Here is a 25,192-nt window from a genome sequence, read left to right on the forward strand (position 1 = left end):
AGAAAGAGGGAGAAAGGAGGGTCTCGAGTTTGCGTTCCCCGATTCGATCGGCGTGCGTGTGACCGGTGATAAGTTAATGCCGCGATTGCCGTACGTGAAAAGAGTGAAAGGGTCGGTGTGCAATAACGGGGGAAGTTTGGTCGCGATACGAAGCAGACGAAGGAAAAGGAGAAGAAAGAGGCAGGGGAGAAAAAAAAGGAAGGAGAAGTACCGGTGCAGTTGCACTCATTTACTTTCCCTGCCAGCGTGAGTCACACATGAAAGAGCCTAATCTCACGCGATCGTGTCGTGTCCGGTGACCCCTGATCTCCTCGCGAATCCCTGTGCGAGCCCCTGTCAACCACCCCCTCGTCGCTCGGTGCATAGTTCTTTTCGTTACACGCATTTAAATGACGCTGCTTTACATTTTTTTCTTCCCGAATATTATGGTTTTATTCCGGCGTTATCGTCGGTGCCGATCTTCTCCTGAGCCGACAACCCGCGCTCATTTATTTTCGACCACCACCTTTCCTCCCTTTCTCCGTTTCTCTGTCCCTCTCACAGTTTCTGTCGTGTCTACCTGCCTGTTTAATTATTTCTTCGCACGGCTTAATGGATAAACATGTTCACCACGTTATTACACCTATGTTAAATCGTTGGCTGGTGTTGTAAAGGCTCTTAAAGCGTGGGCGTTGTTCAGGCTCCTACGTAACTCGCAGAGAGCTAGTTATTTTGGCAAGCAAAAGAAGTTTGTCGATACTAATATGTTAGAAATATGTTGATTAGCACACTCGAAGTTTCAAAGGTATATAAATAAAGATTACGGGAGGCGAACGCGATAAGCCACGTTCTCCTTTCATTCTTGCAGAGGGGTAGTTCTCAAACACGATATATCGCCAATTAGACCCGCGTTTCTAACTTATTTAATTTTACCATTAAAACGATGATATCTTCTTTTTAAATCAAAAGATCAATAAACATGTACATACTTAATACGTTTTTCTCCTATCGATCGTCAGATAAATGACCAAATTTAGAGTCTATGCAAATTCAATTTCAAAGATCTATTCCAAAATTCAAACGCTCGTCTCTTCAGCCTCCTTCTCGTCGTCACCAGCGTTATCGGTTGATATGTAGCCGGTCGTCAATGAAGCGGTATAACGCGATCAATTACACCAATTCTCGCGTTAACTGCGGTTCGAGGCTGTTGGTCGCTGGGTCGAGACGTCTGATCGTTGGTATATGCGGCTAAAGTCCCGATCAAATAATTCGACGCATACAGTCGGTGAAGATAGTGCAAAATTAAATGGTTTATTGGCGGGTATCGAGCCGTGACGCGGACTCGAACAGCCGAGCTGAGAGCGACTGCAGGAAGACTATAGGAAAGGCTCATTAGCCGCAGACAGTTGACAGGACAAAGCTGGATTGTTCTTTCCCCTCTGCTCAGCCTCAATGTCGACCCCCGTATCACCCTTTAGTCCGCCATCATCCGTCGTCCACGAATTAAGGATCTTGCTTCTCGGGCTCGTCAACCGGCAATCCAAATCAGGTAAGAGACATTGTCATCATCGTTCGCTACCCATGTTCTTCGTATGCCTTTCTCTTCTTCTCGTTGGTATCACAGCTCACATCACTAATCACGGCCTGGCCATTCACTCTCGTTTCTCTCTCGCACTCTTCCATCCTATGCCATCGGTGCGACACCAAGGCAGCCTTTCACGTACAAAAATAGCAGCGGCTTTGTTCCGTGCTCGCACGACCTTTTTCTGTTTCTCCTTGTTCGCTCTCGTATGCTCGTCGTCGTTGCTTGCTCTTGTTTTTCGATTCTCTTACGTTCATCTCTTTTTCCGCCCAGACGATCCTTTCAGTGCGACCTCTTTATAAGCGATACGACAAATGCTCTCTATCGCGCGCTCCGAAGCGTCACCGACTGCCGAACGTTGGATGAACGAGCGCAGGGAAGAGTAATTCGATTTCTCTTAGTGGTGAGTAAAATCCGTGTAATCAGAGCCATTTGTATCGAAGAGTTCATCGTAGAGGTTTTCAAGATCTTGAAAATTAGTTTGACATGTTCAAGCCAGCTGCGATACTGTGTCGCCTGTATTAAGTCGTTGAGCTTTCGTTGAACTTTCCATTCGGGTGATCAAAAATGTTTTCACTGCGTATACAGCAAATGATAAGCGAAAATTGGTTCGAAAAGATAACACGAAGCGTGACAATGAAATTTCGGTAATAATCTTATTTCTTTAAGAAGAAAAAAAAAGTGAATTACTAGAAATGCAACAAAGAAATATCAACAATCAATTGGACGTTAGCAAACGTATTCGTATGACATTGAAAGAAAAAATGTTTAAATAAGACGAGACAAATTTGACGACAAATTGCAGGGAAAAAAGAGGATCGTAGAAATTTACATCTCATTAGAATTCGCACAAGTCGATTGATTCCTTTCGATGTACTTATACGCCGTTCATTTCGTCATTTCGAAGAGCTCACGTACTATATCGCGATTAAAATGTAAATCCACGCGCCGACACCGGGCAGTCGATAAAGCGTCGTGATTTGCATTGTCGATAAGCGTAAATGAACAATCCCGATCGTTTCCGATTCAGTTAAAAAATTGTTTCGCATAATTAGCACGCGATTCGGGCGAACGCTATCTGCCCGACTTCTCGGTTAATACAAGCCCGGCATTAGCATGCGCTCATTACGCATTAAAATCAGTCGCTATCGCGTTGTGATTGAATTTCACAGGTCCGACGTGAGCGAGTTTATTAACAGACATGCATGCACGATCCATCACTACCATTAAATGCAGTGTGTTGACACTAGACGTTCGAATGTAGTTATTTTTATTCAGTCACGCTTTTCTCTTTGTTGCTTTATTCTTAATTTTAGAATACTAATTAACAATAATATTTATTAAAAACACGTGCACAAGAAATCGTATGCAATTGACAGAATTAACCATTAACAGAATTCTAAGTAGAATAAGGTTTTCAGAATTATAATATTAAATACATTTCTGAGAAATATCTAGACAGTTTCGCGCCAGTCGAACGTTGGCCCCGTTCAAACGTTCTTTCCGGGAACAATTCATTTTCGAGAAACAACCGCCGTTTGAGATCGACGTAAGCGCTTTATTTGTCTCCCGTTCGGTGTCCTCGAAAGAGGATCGAGGCGGATCTGTCACGCTGAAGCGTGACAAAACGACCAGTGCCGGGAATCGGTCGCGGTTTCAGACGTGATGAATATACAAGCGGAGACAGCTTTCACGGCTATGGAATGTCGAACGTGGGTGAAAAAAATGTGTTGCGCTATTTCCGAACATTCGTCGATTGTTTTTTTTTTTATCTCTAGTTAACAATCGATATTACGTTGCTTTCTATCACGCATTGTAATTTGTCGGTTTTACATTTATTCGACGATATTAGCTTTTAATTAATTAGATTCAACGTTTGTCACTTGACGTTTACATAACTGACACTTTTCATATTATCGATAATTTCTTTTTTTAGCTTGTGGACATCTCGGTTTGTTAATATGAAACATTTTAACGTTGGAACTACCAAAGTTGTGAAAGCGAGCGATTTCAAATTCTTTATAATTATGTAAGAACGTAATATTTATAATTATATAAGAATATATAAGAAGAGAAAGAGAGAATATATAGATAATTTTAACAAAATTAATATCAACTTTTATTCAGATGGAAACGCAACTCTCTCTCCCTATTTTATTTTCAGCATACAATTTTAACTATAACTATTTATACAGATTGTACTTAAAACTTAAGCATATGCTAATTCTATTTTTACTTAGCACAGATGACTTTCTGCCTAGATATTAAAGGATGTAAACAAATCAATCAAATTCGTAGACATGTCTGAACTACGAGATAGAAAGTGAGCTCAGTGACAAATAATGCCTATGGAAAATAACTGTCAGAGAGAAATATGAACACTGTGTTGACTCAGAATTAACGGATGACTAATTATCTGACAAAAGGTCGGGGAACTTAATGCTATATTTCAAATATTTTTTGATGAAATGAGAATAAATTTGAGGACCTACTTTTGAATATAAAAGTAGCCTTACACTATAAAACATAATTTATATTAGCATTTTTGATTAATAATACCGTTATTGATATAAAACTAAATATCATAGTATAATATATATAATGTAGTATAAATCATAATAATACAGCAACTATTTTATTATTTCCATTACTTGCATATTACTAGTAGACGATTAAGGAATAATAGCGTAATGTATCAATAATCTTTTTCAGATAAATGACTTAGTTTTTATGTATCATAACACTCATCGTAACATGAATGTATCCCATCGTAAGGGCGATTTCACTTTTGCAATAAGAAACAGAAGATGTTTTGTGTGACATCGCATATGCCAGGTACCGGAATCCATTGTGCCACTTGTTGCAGTTTTGAAATAACTTTCTTCTCAGAGAAACAGAGGGACAGCGACATAATTCAATTTACCTATAATAAATTGTATTTCAAAATATACAATTAAGAAAAGAATTGTAACGCTATCTGTCAGCGATTAATTTATATTTCAATTTATAACATATCGAAGTGATTTCGCTTTTACCTCGTGTTAAAGTTTATATTCAGTCATGGTGGAACGTTAATATAGATCATATTAATAACCTTCCACACGTTGAACCATGCATACATTAATAAAATTTGCGCAAATATATGCCAGCTGTGACTGCGACGATTAAATCGCCAACATTATTTATCGAACAGGTTTCCTACGATTAATTACATTAAACCGGACTTACAGGATTAAAATCCGCTTGATATATATGATTCATTATATTTTGTTCGTTATGCAATTAAAAAAAAAAAAAAGATATATTTAAGATGTTTACCCAGTAAATGTTTGTCATTATGTTCTATTCTAGGTAAACTTTTTAACTAAGAAGCGAACGTTATACAAAGATCATTTGAAGTTTTATTAGAAGCTTGTTAAAGTATCAAAGAATCAATTAAAAAATGAAAAATTCGAACGTTCTTTAATTAACTACATAACATTCTTCTTTACAATTAAACATTACATTTGCAGAACATTTCAATCCTAACGAGACATATGCGATGAATTAAAAAAAAAAACTCAACTAAAACACGTACAAATGACTAAATAACGACGAACGAAAAGCTGAAAAAAGCTGGACGTAGATCGAAATTAATGGAAAGCGAACACGAGGGAGAAGAACGATCTACAATTCGTTTTCGTCCACATGTGTCAGGTCGGGCCAAAACGCAACCCCGCCGTTACGGCGTCTCGGCTGATTTATCGAAATTTCACGTCGAATTGGCTCGCACGGGGATCAACCAACAGTGAATCGGAGGACAGACCGAAAAGAACGTGGCTGTTAGTCGGCCGGCTCATAATTTGTTCACGGTTATTTTTAGGCGAGTCTCAATCTCGTCGTGTCGACACGAATGAGAGTGACTCCTCGGCGCCAGTGGTACTGTCAGTCGTAACAGTGACAACGAGACCGACCGTTCGATGCTGGAACGAAAATAAATCCCTGGATGGGCTACGAAGGCTCGCAAGAGCCACGGATCCTCGTGGAATTTCGGGACACGTGTGCAAACACTGCGGCAAAGCTCGTTATTGTTCGCCAGCTAGAATTCCCGCGGTTTTATTCATCGACGATTTCGCGAACAACGCTGCCTTTATCCTGTTCTGGATTTCCCGTCAACGAACGCTTAAAACGATTTCTGCGAATGGCTACGGTTTATGTGGAAATGTACTGCTATATCCAGGATAGAAATTGTAAATTAATAGAATACGAAGAAATTTTTATACACTTAAATTTACGATTTGGGAAAGTTATCATTTTCATAAATTTAACCTTGCGATTCGGAAGTTACGGTTTTTGTAGATTTAACTTTACAATTTGGATAGAACCTTCGTTGTTTAAATTCCAATTCTTCGATACAAAAGGTGTACAGAGATAACAAATGATACATTGGTGATACAATGATGTACAAACGATACTGCCAAAGCTAAGAAACGATAAATAATCATAAAAACCCCAAAACTGTGTAACATTGAACGTATATTACTTTCAAGCATTTATGGTATCCAACAAGTTAGGAAAAAACGACGTACATATAACAACAAATACGTATAAACAAATAAGTAATTCACATCATCCGAACATATTAGAAATTAACAAGGAAAAAGTGTGAGATTAGTAAATAATTGAAAAAATATTATATTTGTATTGTTTGCCATACGCGTTACCCAATTTATGATATGCATTGCTATACTCCATCGTTGCATCGTTATATTATGATCTATTTATAACAATAATCGGCACAGATTTGTTTCTCGCGATATGACTTTCTCTTTTCGTAAATAGATAAAAGCCGGATTATAAAAAGTAAATTTCATATTATTTTCAGAGAAACTAATACAATAAATTACAATTGAATAGAATCAATTAAATAAAGAAACTAAGATCGTTAGCGATCCTCGTAATTAAATAAAGAATTCAGGTTAATAATAATTGCTACTGTCTACACATATATATCTAATATCTGAAATGATTATTATCTATAGTAGTTAGCAAATTAATTTTCATACCAGCTATAGGATCAGTAAGCTGGAAATCATGAATCGCAATTCAATACGGCTCATTACATATATGGTTACGAGTACCGATAATTATTAATTATAATATTGGTAATTAATCTAACGCTCGTAATTATCGAATTATTTAAGCATTTCACAAAACCCAACATACAGACATACGTAGAATTAGCTTACGGACATCAATTATGTTGTATTTTATTAATTCTAAAAATTAAATGGAAATTATAATTATCGGGCTAACTTCATTCAGTTTCCTTTTCAAGTAACAATTCCTACAAGCCAGTTTTATCTAAAATTCAACCTGTTCTTTGGATAGTTTTAGAACCCTATAATTTAATCTGTTAAAAGTTTGATAATGGTCAAATATAATCTTCCATTGCTTCGAACAAATTCAGGTTCCTTGCTAAAAAAATGTTAACCTCATTGAGATGTCGTAATACCAATTCCGTTATTTCTATGCTATTTGGTTATCTAAATCACAACATAAGCATTGCCTATGATTTGCACACAACATCGTCATACTTGTTACGAATTTCCATTTTTACCGAATTAAATTACAATAGATCCACGCTAAGTCGCGTGCAGCAGCACAATAAACGCAGCTCCTCGTAGATATTTTCTATTTCCAGGCAGAATACCGTACAATATTTCGAACAAGACTATGACACAATGGCGTATTCAGATAATAGAAACACATTTATAATAGAAACTTGCAGCTGTATTATCTGATTTTCGACAATGACATGTTTTCCTACCCTTCGTCCGCTTCACGCTCGTAAAACGCAAACAAGTGTAAACGACGCGGCACGCAGAAAGCGTGCGGTTCGAAACTCTCATCGAACGAGAGACCAGTAGAACGTATCGCGTGATAACGCTTTAACCGTGCTATTTCGCGTAACGCCGACAAATTTCACGCGAACGCATCCCGATAATCTTATCTGCGCGACACCAGATACGAAACGTGTCCCACGACGAGTAGATTCCGTTAAATTACAAGAGCACCAAAAGAAGCTACGTCTTGGGCAGAAATAGACACGATATCGGCGGCGTTCAAAGCAAAAACGGGAGAAGAACAAGAAAATACCACGCTACCAAATGGAGAACCCTTGGAAGAGGGTCTGTCACGTGGCGCAAAAAAAGGCCAACTGTTTCTTTCAAGATGAATCGTTCGGGGACACTTGTCGAGTGGAATGTCTTCTCCCGTGAGATTAAACCTTGCCTCACGCTTCTCCTGTTCCGTCACCGCCTCGTCCGAAATAAAGGACGGGAAGCTCGTCCCAGCTGTGATAATGGTCCAGCGGATCTCGTCGATAAATCTCATTGTATTAAGGCTTGCTGCCGCTGTTGCTGTTACTGTTTCTGTTGTCAGACTGAACTTCCCTTAGCCTTCCTGCTATACCTGTCTCTATTCTCGATACGTGCCTCAAGTTATAGTTTCAGTTGACTTAAGTTGTTGCACATGTGCGACTGTCTCATCCCTATGATATCAACGGATTCACTGTTTCGCTGCACGTAATCTAGTTGTAAATTGTAACAATCAATGACCACTTTGTACCTACGTGTACTATTATTTCTCACAGTAATATTAAACAAATATTCAAACACTGAAGATAATGTAGGAACATGCAGGTTATAGACGTTGCGGACAATATAACAATAATCTCAACAGTATTGCACCCAGTATATCGATACATTGAGATTTCGTCGATTGAAAAATGAGAAAGTTATTCAGCTATCGAGCCTTCTGTAGCAACAAAGACGAGCAATTTAACAAATAAAAAGTACCATTTATACAACAACCAATAAGCCCTTAGGCATTTAATAAGCAAATATTACCATGTCTCAATAAACACAATGCACGAAGTTTACATGCAAACTGCATACGCAGTCGTAGGTATTCTGTATTAATTAACTCTGCCAATCTCTAGATCAAAGCTTTATCAAAGATGGGAACAAAATCTGTTTTCGATATCAACTGTTTCGAACAACATTCTGGTTAATTAATTGCACAATAGAATTACATTTCGCCATTGAAGTAGGAAGAGAGAAAAAGGAAAGAAATATCATATGAAACTGATGAAAATACAATCTCACCGAGGAAAACTAATATCTATATTCGCAGACCCAACAAAACAGGAAGATAACCGGCAAATCTATATTGTACGTATATGTTTTATGCACACAAAGAATTTGCCCCATGTGGACAGGGACAAGAAATTCTTTTTCACGAGCACTCTCCGATTTCTTTGGGTGAAACTTTCAGTATGTGGAAACCATCCCAAGGGCTCCGTAAAGATAGAAACTTCACTCCTTCTCCCTAAACAATTGATACACCGGAAGGGAAATTGCCCCCTTTTAAACTTTCTTTCGATACGATTGACCGTGTCGATGATACGACGTGAAAAACTGCCGTGAACTGTCGATATAACAGAAAGAAAAAGAGGGGAGAAAAGGGCAAACGCGTGAATAAATTTGCAAGGGACGTTCGGCCGAAATATTACGATATTAAATATCTATATTTCACGAAAGACACTCGATTTCGCGATAGAATTAATTGTTCGGCAGTTTACGTTTACGTAAAACAGATCAGCGAAATTGGGTTAATACTTTACAGGTAGCTTTATGCAAATTCCTCCGACATAGAAATGTCAAAGCACACCGAATTCGATAATTATCTCGAAATTAATTGAGTTTCTCTTGCGTATATACATCGCAACAAGATACATTATGATAATTGTTTCCCCTGTTAATTGTAGAATGCAATTTCACGTTAGAATATAGAAACGCCGTATCGAACGAAGAAAATATCACCGAGCATCGAATTAAATTTTACGAATTAAATTGTACACATTTAGTAAGTATATTCGCAGTAAATATAATGACAAAATTTGGACACTGATAGATACATAAATAGTAAGCGTCGGAGATAGTTTTATTTTTCGATTTCATTCAATTTTTTTAATAATCTGCGTTAATCGTAATCCTGACAATATTAACGATTTAGTTCCTAATGATAATATTAATAAACGGAAAATATCGACAATAGATTTATATAGCCATCGATGTATTTCTGTATTCTGTTTCAAATGACATTTGAAGCGTATACAATAGAATTAATATCAGAAAATTCAACTAACCATTTGAATCGTTTCAATCACGCTACAACGAAACAAAGCGCCATTATAATGGATTTATACAGACAATACAACAATAAATAGCACATAATGCAATGATGTTTTCGCACATACTACGTGTACAAATTTTAGGTATTTTTCATCGTATTTTATTGAGATTATATAATTTGGAAAATAAAAGAAGTTTTACGTATGAAATAATTCATTTTAATTAATTATTAAAAATCTCTCTTGTCTCGATGTTTCGACACAGAAATAATGTCTAAAATTATCATTGTTTTCTCTTTGCAGTATATTCATTTCGAAATAAATGGTTTCGTTACCGATCATACAACAACCTTGATCACCCCATTATGTTCAAATTTATGCGATCGTGACTTTAAATTAATGTAATTTGGCTGATAAAAATCTTTTTTGTTTGTAATTTCACTGAAACCATAAATGTAAATATTCTTGTAATCATATCATCGGTGATAAATTTGGAAACTTACACGTATCGTACTTTACACATTGAACAAAATTAATGACTTTCATCGCATAAAATACGAAAATAATAAATATCTTAAGATTATGTTACCTCCTCCCCCCACTTACATCGCTGCGGTTACTTACTACTCAAAGATACACAAATAACACACTCAAAGTTTAACACATTCACGGCTGATAATTTTAATTTTCTCTTCGAAGATTTGACTCTTAAACGTCATCCTTTGTATCATTTGTTATCACTAATGCAGACAAATATAAAACATATATTCAACGCATATATTATTCTTATGTGCAATTATAGTTTAATTATCAGGAGACGCGATATTATATCATCGGCCAACGTAAAATCATTTTTGTAGAATTTCCTATTTTAATTGAACGCCGAATTAAGTAACAAATAATGTGAATGTTAATATTAATTTCAATCTTAAATGTTACAGATATTTTACGTACATTTAAGTGCAAAACGATATAGCCTGAGATTGCTCATAAAATTATTTTAAATAAAGACGATGTATCGTTTAATTAAACAATCTTTTTTTTAAATATTTTATTCAAACAGTACTCAAGCTTGTCTTCAACAAAGGTTTTATAGCGATCAAAATTCGGCGTGTCGCATTGCAAGTACGCGCTTGCGAGCGGATCTATTTGTGTTTCCAAAAATCCAACGAAACCCAGCCTAGTAGTATATAGTCGATGAAGTGTGAATCGTGGACCAGCACGTCGACGCGAATTAATACGTTGAAAAGATAAAACCGGCTGGACAGGCGTCAATGACGAACGACCAGCGAACAAATTATCCTCGCTGGCTAGCCGGTTCAATTCGTTCTAAACGAAGCTTCCCGCAGCGCAAACAAACACGTTAACGTCCTTTAGACTCCAATTAAAGCGAATTGTTTAATTTCGCTGCGAATTTTTCTATTGCTTTTCCCTTGCGTTCATTCTCATGCTGTCATAAAACCATCACAATGATGGGTGACTGAAGATTCAAACAATACGAGTTCCATGATATACGATGAATGAGCTACGAGATTGATCAGCAATGTGACAAGGCATTTAGGAAATTTATACCGTGTAAATTATTCTTAGTTTGTTTAGATACGACTTATAATGATCTTCGCATTTAGAAATTGGTTAATTGTGATGCTGGAACTTCTTTCGTGTTTCTACTTATAAATGTACGTTATAGTCGTAATATATAATTACGGCAAATTACGCGTTGTATTTTGAATAATATACCATATGCGATTACATTTGAAAATTCTATCTCCTTTCTATCTTCAAGAGATCAACGTCCGATACAAAAGAGACAAGACACAAGACGAGTTCAATATTCAATTGTATTGCAGAAGAAGTCTATTCCAATAGAATCTCACATTACATTCCAAAATTCTATCTTCCCTACTTCCTACCTAGTTAAAAGACCAACGTTCGATGCAAAGAAACATACGGCAGAAATTCAATATTTTAATACAACGATCTCCATAAATCATAAAACTATTTTCCAACCTACCCGATTCGCGAAGACCGCTAATCTCTTCATCCACCGACATTGAACGAACTTTGACTCGTAGCGTAAAGGAGACCTTCACCAGAAGCAGTAGGTACTTTTTTTTTTATCAAAGGTTACACCTTCCACTTTCTAACGACTACTTGGAAATTGTCGGCCGAAACGCACGTCGTGTCTCGGCGCAAGAATGTTGTTAGTCAAGCTTTTCTTCGAAAAGAAAGGGGGAGGGAGGAAAAAAAGAAAGAAAAGGGAGAAAAAGTAACGCTATCACGATCGAAATAAAGTTCACGCGACAACGCCGTTATGTGTGCCGGGCACACAATGCGAAAGAACAGGGGTGAGTTATCGTGACGCATTGCCGGCTGCACCGAACGCACGTGGCCTGATGGTTGTTATCGGTCCTATCGGCCAGTGGCTGTATCAGTGCCGTCGGCACCGCTTATCGTCGCCGACGCCTGGCGTCGATCAGCAACCGTTATGAATTGTTTCCGCGCAAGTGACCGGCCAATCGCGACGTTACCCGGCCAAACGAAAAACTAGTTCCCCTCTGCTCGTTTACGAAGCACAAAATGCCGGAGACGGTAAATTGCTGGCCACTGAAACGCGAACAAACGATATAATGACAGGACGCGTTGTCTTGTCCATTGAACGCTCGAACTGTGAATCGCTGTTGCACAGAGCTGTATAAGCGCGCTTCATTTTTCGTTTCTTTTCTTTATTTCGTTGATCGTTCGAGACTATCAATCCGCAGATTTAACGATCAAGGAGGGAGTTCTCGTTCGTAATTAATACGTCGCTGCGTGATATTTGAATAACATTGGTTATACGTCGATAAGAATACGTTGCAATGCATTAAAATAATATTATAACGTGTACTAGTAACTATGTGGATCTATTCGCAAGATTTGTTTGTTCTTTATATGTTTGATGATTTTACGTTAGATACATATGTATTTTGTATTTTATAATATTTTGCTACTTTCCATCTATGTTTACTTGTTTATTATTCATTATTAGATTAGATTACAGATGTTTATGCATTTATGCTAGATATGGATGTGAGCACAAATGCAAAGTATATAAAATATTTCAAAGATAAGACATAATTTTATTCGCGTTTATTTTCTTTATCAGTGTCTGTAAAAATATGCGTTTACACAACGTCTGCGGTGTACCCATTACATTCTTCGTTATTTATATGCTCTTATATTTCTTCGTTTGTATGTATAAATCTGATGTATACGAGGTGTATGTATCTATCGATAAACACGCTGAAGAAATAAATAAAGAAAAGAAGAAACATGTTTTCTCTTGCTACCTGAATTATAAATCGAAAACATTAGACTATGATGATATATGTACTGTACTGTTCAAAAGACTTATTATATTTTATAAACAAAAAAATATAATATTACACGAAGATAAGATTTATTTTAATAAAAATAATCCTTCCACAGTGCGTGCAGAAACTTTTCCGAAGAATTGTATACGGTCTAAAACTTCTGCACTGTACCGTATTTTATTCTCGATATCTTATTCCTCAACTATAGTGACAAAGTTCGCAATAGCCCGACAGCATTCGACAAATCCCTCGTACGTTCCGAACATTCGCGTTGCGTCGATTAATCTCAGTCGTGCATCTAGCGTTATTACACTTAATAGCCTTTATGGTCGTTAAAAAAAAAGCTACTTTACACGAAGCTGTCGACGAAATAGCGCGCGTGAGCACGCCGGAAAGAAAAAGAGGGTGGTTAGGTGGCAAAAGCGGAAGACAGCTGGCGCTGGTTCGTGTCGCGTGCGCCGCGGTAAGCGACAACAGCTCGCGTCGCTTGGCTAAGCACATTAGTCCCGACAACCGTAATTAAAACTGTTACGTGACAACATTGGTCAGGCCCAACGTTATCATACAGTTAGCATCGTCCCCTAATAACAATATATTTTCCCCCCAATGCCTCTGTGTCGCGTCTGCACTTCGATTTATGGTACACGCGTCCCGTTGACAGACAACCATCGCGATCGGAATATCTTTAATGGTCACTAGGATTTCACTAAGGCGCCGAAATATGTCCGTTTAGTAAACAGCAACCGCGATGCAACACATACGTGCAATGTAAAAGTGACACGACGATTTGATCGCATTGGAAATCGAACCCTTTCCGGCCTAACGATCCTTTTATTGCTCCTTTTTCTAGTCTTTGATGCTTTCAGTTTGAAGCTCAATTGCTTTTGACAGCATTTCTTTCCTAGATACTCTTGTAAAATAATTTACCAATTGATACAACCAAGTGCGATATGGTGAAATAAACAAACGTCGTACTTAGTTTTCGGTTTAGTTGCAGATGCAGGTATTTTTGAATCATTCCCACGTAAATAGTAAATATGTTAATTTTTATCTCAATTCGGAGCATTTATAGGTGATTTCTGCAATGTAGAATTGAGAATGATGGAATACGCGCTTTTGGCGCCGTTAGATGATTTAGTCCTAATTATAGCGAAATTTACCAGCTGTTTGGCACACTTATCCATTAATTCAATATACATGTGATACGAATAATAACGATGCACTTAAATTCTTCGTTTGATGGCATCGATCCAATTGCTTAAGAGAACGAGAGCAATATATACTTCAAAAAATAAGTTTGGGTTTGTTAAATTTTCTACAGGAAAAATTATTTTATGTAAATGGACTTTTATGAATATCGTATTATTGCTCATTGCGATATCTATATTTTAATGAAATGTTAACAGATGCAAGAAAAAAGCAGCGAAAGCTATGCAAGCGTTCATTTTAAAACAATTTTATACATTTGTTTAGCGTGATAGCTTACTAACCGCATAATTCACAGCATGTGACCAATTTGTTAAATAATTATTCAAATTAAATATAACAGAGAGTAAATAAATAAATAAAACAATTGCAAAACGATTTAATATACCCCTAACAGGAATTACAACACTGAAAATATGGTTCCACTATAAATAACATAATGTAAATATTCATATATCCACTTACAAAATTTCTCTACGTTGTATTCGCAAGTATCATAAATAAATTACACCCAGCAAAAATGGAACGATGAATAAGGAAAAATTAATTACGCCCAATTATGCCGCAAAGGTACATAACTTTATCTTATTTGAATATAAAATATCGCAATTACACCAGCTTGCAGCATTCCACGCAATGTGTTATTTAAAGAGGCCATCATGCAGAATATCGTGTATTAATTATAGCGTATAAAATAAAACACCTAGTTTTATAATACATTATGGATAAATCAGTTCTCGTTAACAAAATCATATGGATACTTCGAACAGACATTACTTTAAGTAAATCAATATCTTTTAGAGTAATCACTTTAACCTTTCACTTAAAACAACTTTTTTCCCCCTATCTTTACTTTATCTGTACCCATAAATTCAATAGTAATTGTACCGTAAAATACACAATTTCGAACAACTTAATGGATTTTTAATAACCACATATACATATAGCCACAAATTGAGCTGAAATTATAATATCGTTCAGTAATTATCACATAACATTATACAAACACATAAAAAACGTTAACCGTGACTGTCAATAGTCATGAGTATCAGAGCAATATCTTTAATTTTCCACTTAATACGTTTTTTCGCTTGTCTTTAATTCACTCCTATCCATATAAATAATTCGTAAGGTGTAGAAACTTGGAGCAGCTTAATGGATTTTTAATAAGTATTTACATACCTGCCTCTAACATACACGCGCTGCCATAATGTACTTTTTTACCGACATTCCCTTCGAGGCTTCAAGGTTAAAGAACCTTGACCACGACAATCTAAAATACCTGAAACCATTTATATAGAAATCCATTATTACTTCCAGACAGAAGCCAGACGAGAGCTAAAGCGGACGGAAACCACTTCTATTCTTGCGCTCTCTACACAAACATCGATCCACAGAGGGAAAGCAGGAATTTACGAATTAATCGCAAATCGTCTTCCCTTTCATTATACTCGCGCTATCGTCGACGACTCGCCAATAAGCGTATTATTTGCGATATCTCGCAGGGAAAGCTCGTGCATGCGGCAAAAGGTATAATAACTTTCTTGAATGGGAGAACGATACCCGATGGTGTGCACGTTTCGCACGTAGCCCCAGTGCCACGTAGACGTGGCGACGGCATGGCATGGCACACCGGACACCGACCATGATTCACGGCTCCTGGGCTTTGCACTCTGTGCATGCGCCACAAGCGTTAATGCCACATTAGCGGCGCACTTTTCCCGAAGTTAATGCACCAGCAAATTCGCATTTAAAGTATCCATTCACCGCGGCCGACGCCGTCCTCGGCTTCAATACTGTTTAACGACGTAATCTATGCGGTCGTTCGGCGGGAAAGAAATCCGTGACATTCGACAATTCACCTGTCGAGGAAATTGCCATGGGACGTTCCTTTAACCCCGGCGACTGGGGGGTAAAAAATGTAATATGATATATGTATATACCCTGAATTTTTTGAATAATCTAAATTGTATACGTTAAATTCTTTGCTCTAATATCAAATTTATATTCTTGTGTTTAATATTTAATTCATTTATATCGAATGCAAATAGGAATTATTTTTCATTCTCAAATGAAAAAATATTTTTGCCACTTCTACAATAAAATTCACATGTCTAGATCTATATTTACTAACTACAAAAATATTATTAAACCAGGAGAATAGCTTTTTTTAATCCAGGTAGCACTTATATTAACAGTGATAAAGAATGTAGAAAATTTGTAAGCTTCATAATATTAATTATCATCCGTTCGCTTTTGTAACACGTAGAAACAATGTAACAATCGCGAATACGGTGGTATGACATATAAGCTGTTTGCTAACCGCGTAAAGTTTGCTTTGCGATGCACGTTTCCAGCCACGTATGCTTCATTCTGGGCCAACGTATCTTATATAATACACCAGTACAATAATTAACGTGAGTGCATACGGAACATCATAGATACAATGTTGCATCTCGATTATCCGGACTAATTGGATGACGTGCAGCCCGAATGATCAAACGTTTGATTAATCAGTTCCGTAATCAAGATTTCAGCGCTCGCGCGCTGTTTGTTTTGTTATATAAATGAAAGATTACATCTCGACATTTGTATTGTTAATCGGGATAACTTTAGAAAAAATGTGCTATTATGAAACCTATTCAATGACAAAATTAACCTTTCAATAGTTAGCCCATTTGTCGAACGTGAGAAACGATTGAACATTTTGTCTGTGCTTTGTAAGATGTGATTAGATGTTAGGTATATACATTGCAGCATCGTCCATTAATCGATTAAATATGTCAGAGCGAATGCATTCGTAATTGCTTACATTCTGCGTTTAACATATTCATATAACCGTTGCATTTCAAATTTCTTTTTTACGTATCGTCAAGATATCTCAGATAAGTTACCTAGGACAGTGTATTGGAACAAGAATTAGGTATTATTTAAAATGAAGACGTTTCTAACGAGACAAGAGAGTACAATTTAAGGAACAGATACATACACTTTAGTAGCAGTGAATGTATTAACAGACAAATATTTTGTACAAATTTATATCAAGTCAAATTAAATTACAAGAAAAATAAGATATTATTGTCAAAGCATTTTCAACTCATCTAAATTACTGTAAAATTACTGTAGAATGTAACATATAAATTGAAAATTAAATAAGAAAAACTAAGAATTGTAAGAACAATTCCTTTACTCGTTTCTAAGTATTGTAATCTATCTTTTGTTAAAAAAAAAAAAAAATTAAGTTTCAAAAAGACATTCATTGTATATACTGAATATTTACGATATATAAATATATTATATATATGTAAGTACGTACCACGCTTATTCTGTACTAGGTAATTGTAACGTTCCATTAGTAGACATACCTGTAACACGATATATTTATATATTATTTACAGTATACTGTAACATGCACGTATATTATAACATTATAAGCGATTCAAAATAAAGAGAGTAGCCAAACACTTCTTAGTACATTTAGTAACTATAATGAATTCTCAAAAAGGTTAAAGAGAAACGCCACTTTCCTTTCGCTTGTTCCGAAAATGATTCTCTATATACAGTCATTTCATAGAATCTATGCAGACGTGATTACTAAAAGGCTAAGAATTTTTATACGATTAGAACTCATCATACTTGAATATATAAAATAAATATATATATAATATATGAAGTAAAATTTTCATTCAACGTGTAGATTACAGATACACGTAAACACCCGCAATACGTATATACTTGATAATTTATACTATGTAGTAAAATGACTTTTCATAATTGCAGAATATGACTGCGAATGTAATGTAAACAATACACGCAAGTCTTCAGAAATTAATCACCTGCCGGAGGCGTACGTATTAGTACCTAGCTGCTTAATAATATATATTAAATTACCTTGATTAGCACCCATATGTATTACACCATAATCATATAAAGTACCTAAATGTTTGTAAATGTAAATGTAAGCGTGCATTTCTTGGATATTACCAAGAACTACCTCGATCTTTATATGTATATCAAAAAGGCTTTCAGCCGTGCAGCTAAAAGGTTAATTACTCAAATACATGGAAAAATGTAGTATTATAAATTACTCTGCAACGGCTAATAGCATATAATTAGGGTTTATGGACTTAATCGTTAACATAATTTGAAGAAAAAGTCATTTTATCATCGCCGAGATATGAATTACACACATTGCAGCTTGTGGAAATATTTTGCTTTAAACACTAGGAATTCGCGATGGGATACAGGATAAGGTAATGATACCAAACTTTTGAATAGGTGCTGTATATCGATATTAAAGTCTCATTTACGCGGCCACGTAGCTAACGTCCCACGTACACCTATAATTTCCAACAAAGTAACATGTTCCAACATCCGTACCGTAAATTTTAATATTCTTATGATCCCATGCTGCTTACCATTCCATTCAGCTTAGAAGAACAAAGCGTTGCTTTTTATCTGCAGGAAATATCCATTCATCGTTTGCACGTAAGATAAATGCTAACAAAGAGAGAGAGAGAGAGAGAGAGAGAGAGAGAGAGATCCTGAACGTTTTAACGAACCGCGTTACAAACGAAGAATGACGAACGAGCAATGACCATGGGAATGTTATGCACGACCACGCGATGCTCCTCGTCCCAAATCGTTGTGTTCTCCTTGATCGATTAACGCGAAGCGAATTCGCGTCGTTAAAAGAACGAATACACAACAATAACGAGGCATGGGCAAGCGCGAGCGGAGTATGCTCGTTAGGAGGTAGATTTCGTTCCACCGATCTTAATGATCCTTGACAATGCATGGAAGCCATTCGTTCACTCAATCGGGAGCACCGCGACGCTATTATCGTTTTGTCGAAGACGTTCCTCCGACTTACGAATAAAAACGATCCGATGTGACGATTAATCCCACTGCCGGGGTTATCACTTGGAATACAATTGACGAGGGACGAAGAGAAAAACAACCATTCGAAAAATACGATTGTTGAAAAATACAGGAGGCTACTATTATACTAATCCTCTAGAATATTATGATGATTAAGGAAAAGATCACAATTAATTGCGGTCTTTCTTGTTTCGTTTAAAAATATAGCACAGTTTGTATCCGTTTAGAAATTAATTTAATTTTGCAGTATTAATTATTATGAATTCAAACTACGATATTTTATATTAAAATATATATCCTACGAATGTTGGTTATATTTTAGTATACAAAACTTAATTATTTCTGATATGATAATTATAACTTTCTCAAGAATTAAATAAATTCTTTTATTATTCTCTCTCGACGGTTCAATGATCAAAAGTTATGTAAAAATAAAAAATGGACTTCCTCTGAATTTCCCGAAGTTCATTACTAAATCATATTTCATAATGCATCACATATCTTTTTAATACATTTTATCAGAAGTTACTTAGCTCTGATACCAGCAGTGTCCGTTTTAGCTACCTAACGCTCCTCCAACAGCGTTATGAAGAATTCAGGAAGCTCTTAACTCGTATTCCGACATAAATGCACCAAGCTATTCAAGACGTTACGTTCAATTCCGCTCTGAAAGGAAGAAACAGCAATCGCACCCTCATTTAATTAACCCCTTTCAGATCTCCGAAGGGTGAAAAACCTTTACGGCAAAGAAAAGGTAGAAAGGGGGAAAGTTTCAGTTCTATAACGCCGTTGTGCAACGATATAACCACCTACGTCTAACTCATCTACTTCTTTCTTACTCCAAATAGATATTTCCCACCTGTTCTACTCTGTTACATCTCTACAATCCAAGATGCTAGCTAACATATGAGATGTAATGATGCAACATTCGAATACGACTCGTTCGGTGAATTCCGGCGAAGGTGAAAAGAGCAAAAAGAGGCAAGTACGATAAAAAGAAACGCTGTTGGTTCCACAGACGATGAGAAGGAACAGTGAGGGAGGGCAGTGATTGGAGAAACTCGGTCCGATGCACGACACATAATGAGATACCGCGGTAAGGAGAACGAGAAGCAACACTGTGCAATAATTTATCACGTAAAAGGTATCGCCTTTGGCGTCCGGTAAATGTTCGTCGATAGGTCACGCCTGTCCCAATGAGAGGCGAAAACCGTGGCGTAAGGCTGCGTTCGCATGCGCATACACGGTACCCAAGCGAAATGGACCGGGGACACGTTAAGCATCGGGCCGATCGAACGTCTGGAGAGCCAGTATTTTTGCTCGTTACGAATTATGCGTCGATTGCGTTACCACAGGCCACTTTTGTGTTGCGTTTGAATTACACGGCCCGTGCATTACCCGTGGTCTGTTATTCACGTATAAACCCGTCCTCGCTTGTACCAGCAATATTCGACGTCGATAAACTCGCAGCAAGTTCGAGATAGGAGCCATGCATGCCGGCCCGGCACTGTGCCAAAGACTTTGCTTCCGACATGAGTGACTCTTCCTGCCGTTGATCGAGCGAATCGAAACGATAGGCCGGTTGGTTCGTGATGGGCATTTACGAGCCCGGCCTTTATGATCTTTATTCCAGCGATACGATGTTGCCAGCGCCCAGCCTTTCTACTAAATCCGATTTGTTTAATCCTATTCCGAGAGATGCACCGTGTAAATTGATAAAGTGGCCGTGATACATATTTCCTTCTGACGAATGACGCAAGACTTTTTCTAGAGTAGCAGTAGTCGTGTGACATCTCGCTGGATTTATAGGTAGGTTAAATTTTCTATATTGTATGATATAGATTCGGTGAGCAAGGAAGAGACTCGAATGCCACATTCATGTTCGAATAATTTCATTTATATCATAATTAATGAAATTAGCGAAAGATCAAGTTTCTTTTCTTTCTTTTCGTAAGTTATTCGCTATAGTTAGAAAGGCTGGTCCCGAGACAAGTTTGGAAACCTTTCACCGAGAAATTATGTAATGCTAATCACACAGTCGGAACATAATGCAAATACAGATACCGAAAGAGTCGCTTAATTACACAGAAGTAAATTGAGTTTTGATAACGTTCCGCAGCCACTAATTAGCTGAACTTGCGCAACAGGTTTGATCATCGAAAACCGATTTCCAGTTCAATGGTATTTCGTTCAAAAATGTGATAATTGTTTCAGAAAACGAATAATGCGTATACAAAAATTGCATGACGAAACATTGATTTTAATTTGGTAGAATGACGTAATATAGCAGTAGCCTCGAAGTAACTTCAAAATCTTTTTAAATTTATATTAGGAAACAATATAGGTAGAAATAAAAATAAACAGAAATTGAAATAAAAAGAAAAGCCACATTCTTCGATCGGATATTCAGGCAAAATTTATAGCACCATAATCAGATACATTGCCAATTGATAAGCGCACGCAACCTCTTCTCATCGCATGTTTTAAATTAATTCCGCGTTGCTCCGGCTAACAAGACAGCGCGGCATCTTCGATCAACCTCCGATTACATATTTTCTTCGCGACAAGCAACAAAACCGTGAATATTAATTATATTCTCAACGGGCAGGACATTGTTGCGAATTTCGTGGTGGCTCGAGATTCTGGAAACTCATCGTCGTAAACTTCCGAATTCGTGATCGAACGAGGACGAAGATGAAAGTGAAGACAAGGACGAGGAATACGGTGGACGACAACAACGACCACGAAGAAGACGAAGGATTAAAAAAGAAAAAAAGGAACAGTTCGAAATCCCAATTACACGTTTGGTCCTGAAGCGAGTGGCCAAGAATCCCAAAGTTTTATCGGCAGAATGCGGCGAATCGCGAAGAGTCCGCGAGTTCGCTGAAAAAAAATAAATAAATAAAAAGAAGGTCGCAGAAGGCGCTGCAACGGCGAATTGCCGTGCCCCACCTGTATAATGACGGTGCTCTCCGTTCCTGAAGAGAGGAATGTCGTGCAATTACGGCCGGTGGCCCTCCGCTGCTGCTTGTACGTCGAATGACTTAAGCGGCATTTAGTGGTTTTCGGTGTCACAGCGTTGCTTCGAGGAAAAGAAAAAGAAGTTACACGAGATAGTAATCGGTGAACGACGAACAAATTGCTCCTTTCACGGCCTGTCTGATGGGATTACCTGATCTGCGAATAATCAGCATAGTTGCGGAAACCTTTAAGCCGGCCGAAAGGAACAATGTCACTTTGACTTTCTATTCGGCAGATAATAGTTCCAGGTTCAAGATAACATTTGATTGGATCGAAACACAGTTTTCGAGATTCAGGAACAGTTTGTAATTGCGGATGGCTAACCGAAGAAAGAATTTTTGAGCGTCGTAATGTAGAGATATTTTTTACTAATTTCTTTAACGTGTTCAAACCGGAATTGTTTATCAATCTATTGCATTGTATAGAGTACAGAGTATAGAGCAATTGAATCATGAATTTACTCTTTGTTGCATGTTTAGGGTGATATGTAATGCATCATAAACAAATATGAATGGAAATAATCGAATTAAATGAAATACTTCATATTACAATTTCATATTACAAAGAAATACGAACACGTGTGTGTAGATCTACATTTCAGATCCGATAACGATAATAACGTGGTTATATGTAAATGTAAATAAGTAACATAATTTTATTAAAAAATTTATATTAATATGAAAATATTAAATTATGCCGGAGTTGATAATTAGTACGATATCTTAATCTTAAATTACAAAAGTATTTTAAAAAGTTAATTAAATACTGAGACAGAACTAGTGTAACGAATCTTTTACAGTTATTTCTGCAACGCCACTTTTCAGTATTCTTCCATTTTATTTGTATTTTACAAATAACGAATACAAACATAAAAAGATTTATTACTAAAAAAAAAAAAAGCAAAGAAAAATACGAATATCCTGGCTATAACATGAACTGTATATCATTCTAAAATCTTCTATAAAATATTGCAACATGGAAGTTATTTTAATTGAACTGTTTCACGGAAGCTCTCTCGCAAAAATATTACTCTGTCTAAATATCGACAGGAAAGATTATCGGAACTCGACACGTTCAACCAACGATTGGATTTTTCAGCAAAAACTGGCCACACGATACCGTGTTCTGAGAGAAAAATGACCTATCAACGCACAAATTTTTTATACATTACTATGTATAAAAAAAAACCATGTATCGATCCATCTGAGCAACGTCGATGCTTCTACGCTGAATAACGTTCAACTAATCCTAACATTACTAATTACCTTTTGCACGTCACTATTTATTCCTGCCATCAAATAAAATAGATACTTGCAACATGCAAATACTTTAATACGCAAATCTTCATACATTGTACAGATATTTGTTGAAGAGATTTTTTAAAGATGTTTGAAGAGAAAAGATAATTTTTCTATCGTCTGTAGCTTCGTTTATTATCAATAACTGGACGTTCATGCAAATTCATATAATATAAGTAATATAAATAGAAATTTATTAAATATCGAAAATTGATATATTCTCTTTCAACAACTCTGTCATTTCTTCGATGGAAACATTCTTTGGATACTTTTACATCGAAATTTATCTAAGAGTTTGACATGTTAAAGCTTCAAAATCTGCATATCTACTTGTCGGATAGTCGCAATATCTCGATTGCCTACGCGAGAGTTAAAGCACAATATTGTCCAATTCTACAGAAAGGCAGAGTCGTAAACAACCAATTTGTGACACCTAATTTCATCTACAATCGCTTCCATAAAGGCCTGAAACGTACTTCTGAAAAAAAGAGTTTTAGTATTATGAAAAAATACTAAGATAAAAACCTAGCTGTATAATGATACCCAAACAAGCCACGCAATATTTTCCAGCCTGAAATGCACGAGAAACAGATATGGTTATCCACAATATTGCATTCGCGACGATTCAAACTGATATACGGCGCAAAAAGGTTTTACGCGTTACGGCGAGACGCTTTCAGAACGTTCATAATCCTACATTTTGCAACTCACAAAAGGCAAGAATCGGCTTGAGTAGAAACGTTGCTACGCCTACGCGCGCATCCGCGAATAAACATCTCAAAACAGGGCTCCTTCCTACGATAATTCAGCGTTCATCAGACAATCCGCGGTGATTCTCGTATGAAATCTCAGGAAGCCGAACGAGGCTTTCTTCTTGCCAAGGCCATTCCGTATTCAATCGTTGGAACGATAACGTTACGCTTGGATGGGGGAGGAGCGGGTTAGACGCGGGAATTCCAAATCATCGTCGGGATAATGAAGTCCTCCGGTAAAGTTCGTGTTATCCGGTAAAATGCGAGCCAGCTTAGCGGCACAATGACTCGATAAATCTTTGGGCCGGGCTCAATCACGCCACTAACGATCTTCTTGGACGATTTCCTGGGAGTACGTGAAACTCATTCGAACGTGGCGCGGAGAGCGCGCGGTTTAAATCCGTCGCATAAATTACCGACGTCCGGTACGCCGTGGCACCCTTTACAGCGTTGTACGTACGTTTTACAACGTCGAAAGGACGTAAAGTCTCGGCCTGCGAAATAACTTCCCGAAGCGGAGCTCACTCTCCCGCGTAGCCGGCGTAATTAATGCCGACCACGTCGATAAGTTTCGCCCGTTTCGCCGGAAGAAATGGCCGAAGCCAGACTGTGACACGGGCTCTGGAGAGGGTGGCGCGGGGCCGACACGAAAAACCCGCATTAAAATTCTTGTCCGGAAAAAACGGGCAGAAAATAGCCGGAAAGAGAGAAAGAGTAAAGGGAGTAAGTAAATTAAGAAGGCTCGAACGGAGGAGGAAAAAATAAAAGGCAACTGACTCGTCGTCCACGGGAATGGTACAGATGGTCCAACGTTCCTTTTAATCTTCCCATTCAACGGATCTTTTACTGGGTATTTAAAGGTGAAACGAACGATCCTTGCTCGGATTGACGTGCAATTAAGGAAGAGGGAAGTCTATTTTTTCTCAGACGAACGGAAGATTTAC

General features: G+C 37.1%; 2 protein-coding genes across 4 annotated transcripts in view; one reads left to right on the top strand and one right to left on the bottom strand.

Moving 5' to 3' along the window:
* Positions 1–25,192, bottom strand: part of LOC117204137 (protein split ends-like) — a 381,520-nt gene that overhangs the window by 160,322 nt on the left and 196,006 nt on the right. The window lies entirely within an intron of this gene.
* On the top strand, positions 1,039–16,232 carry LOC117204138. Its single transcript, XM_033441272.1, has 2 exons — positions 1,039–1,528; positions 15,617–16,232. The coding sequence occupies exons 1-2, from the start codon at positions 1,432–1,434 to the stop codon at positions 15,943–15,945; spliced, it is 426 nt and encodes a 141-aa protein (XP_033297163.1). The 5' UTR covers positions 1,039–1,431; the 3' UTR covers positions 15,946–16,232.

Source organism: Bombus bifarius, unplaced genomic scaffold (genome assembly GCF_011952205.1).
Source record: "Bombus bifarius isolate JDL3187 unplaced genomic scaffold, Bbif_JDL3187 scf7180000007977, whole genome shotgun sequence".
Classification (NCBI taxonomy): Eukaryota; Metazoa; Arthropoda; class Insecta; order Hymenoptera; family Apidae; genus Bombus; species Bombus bifarius.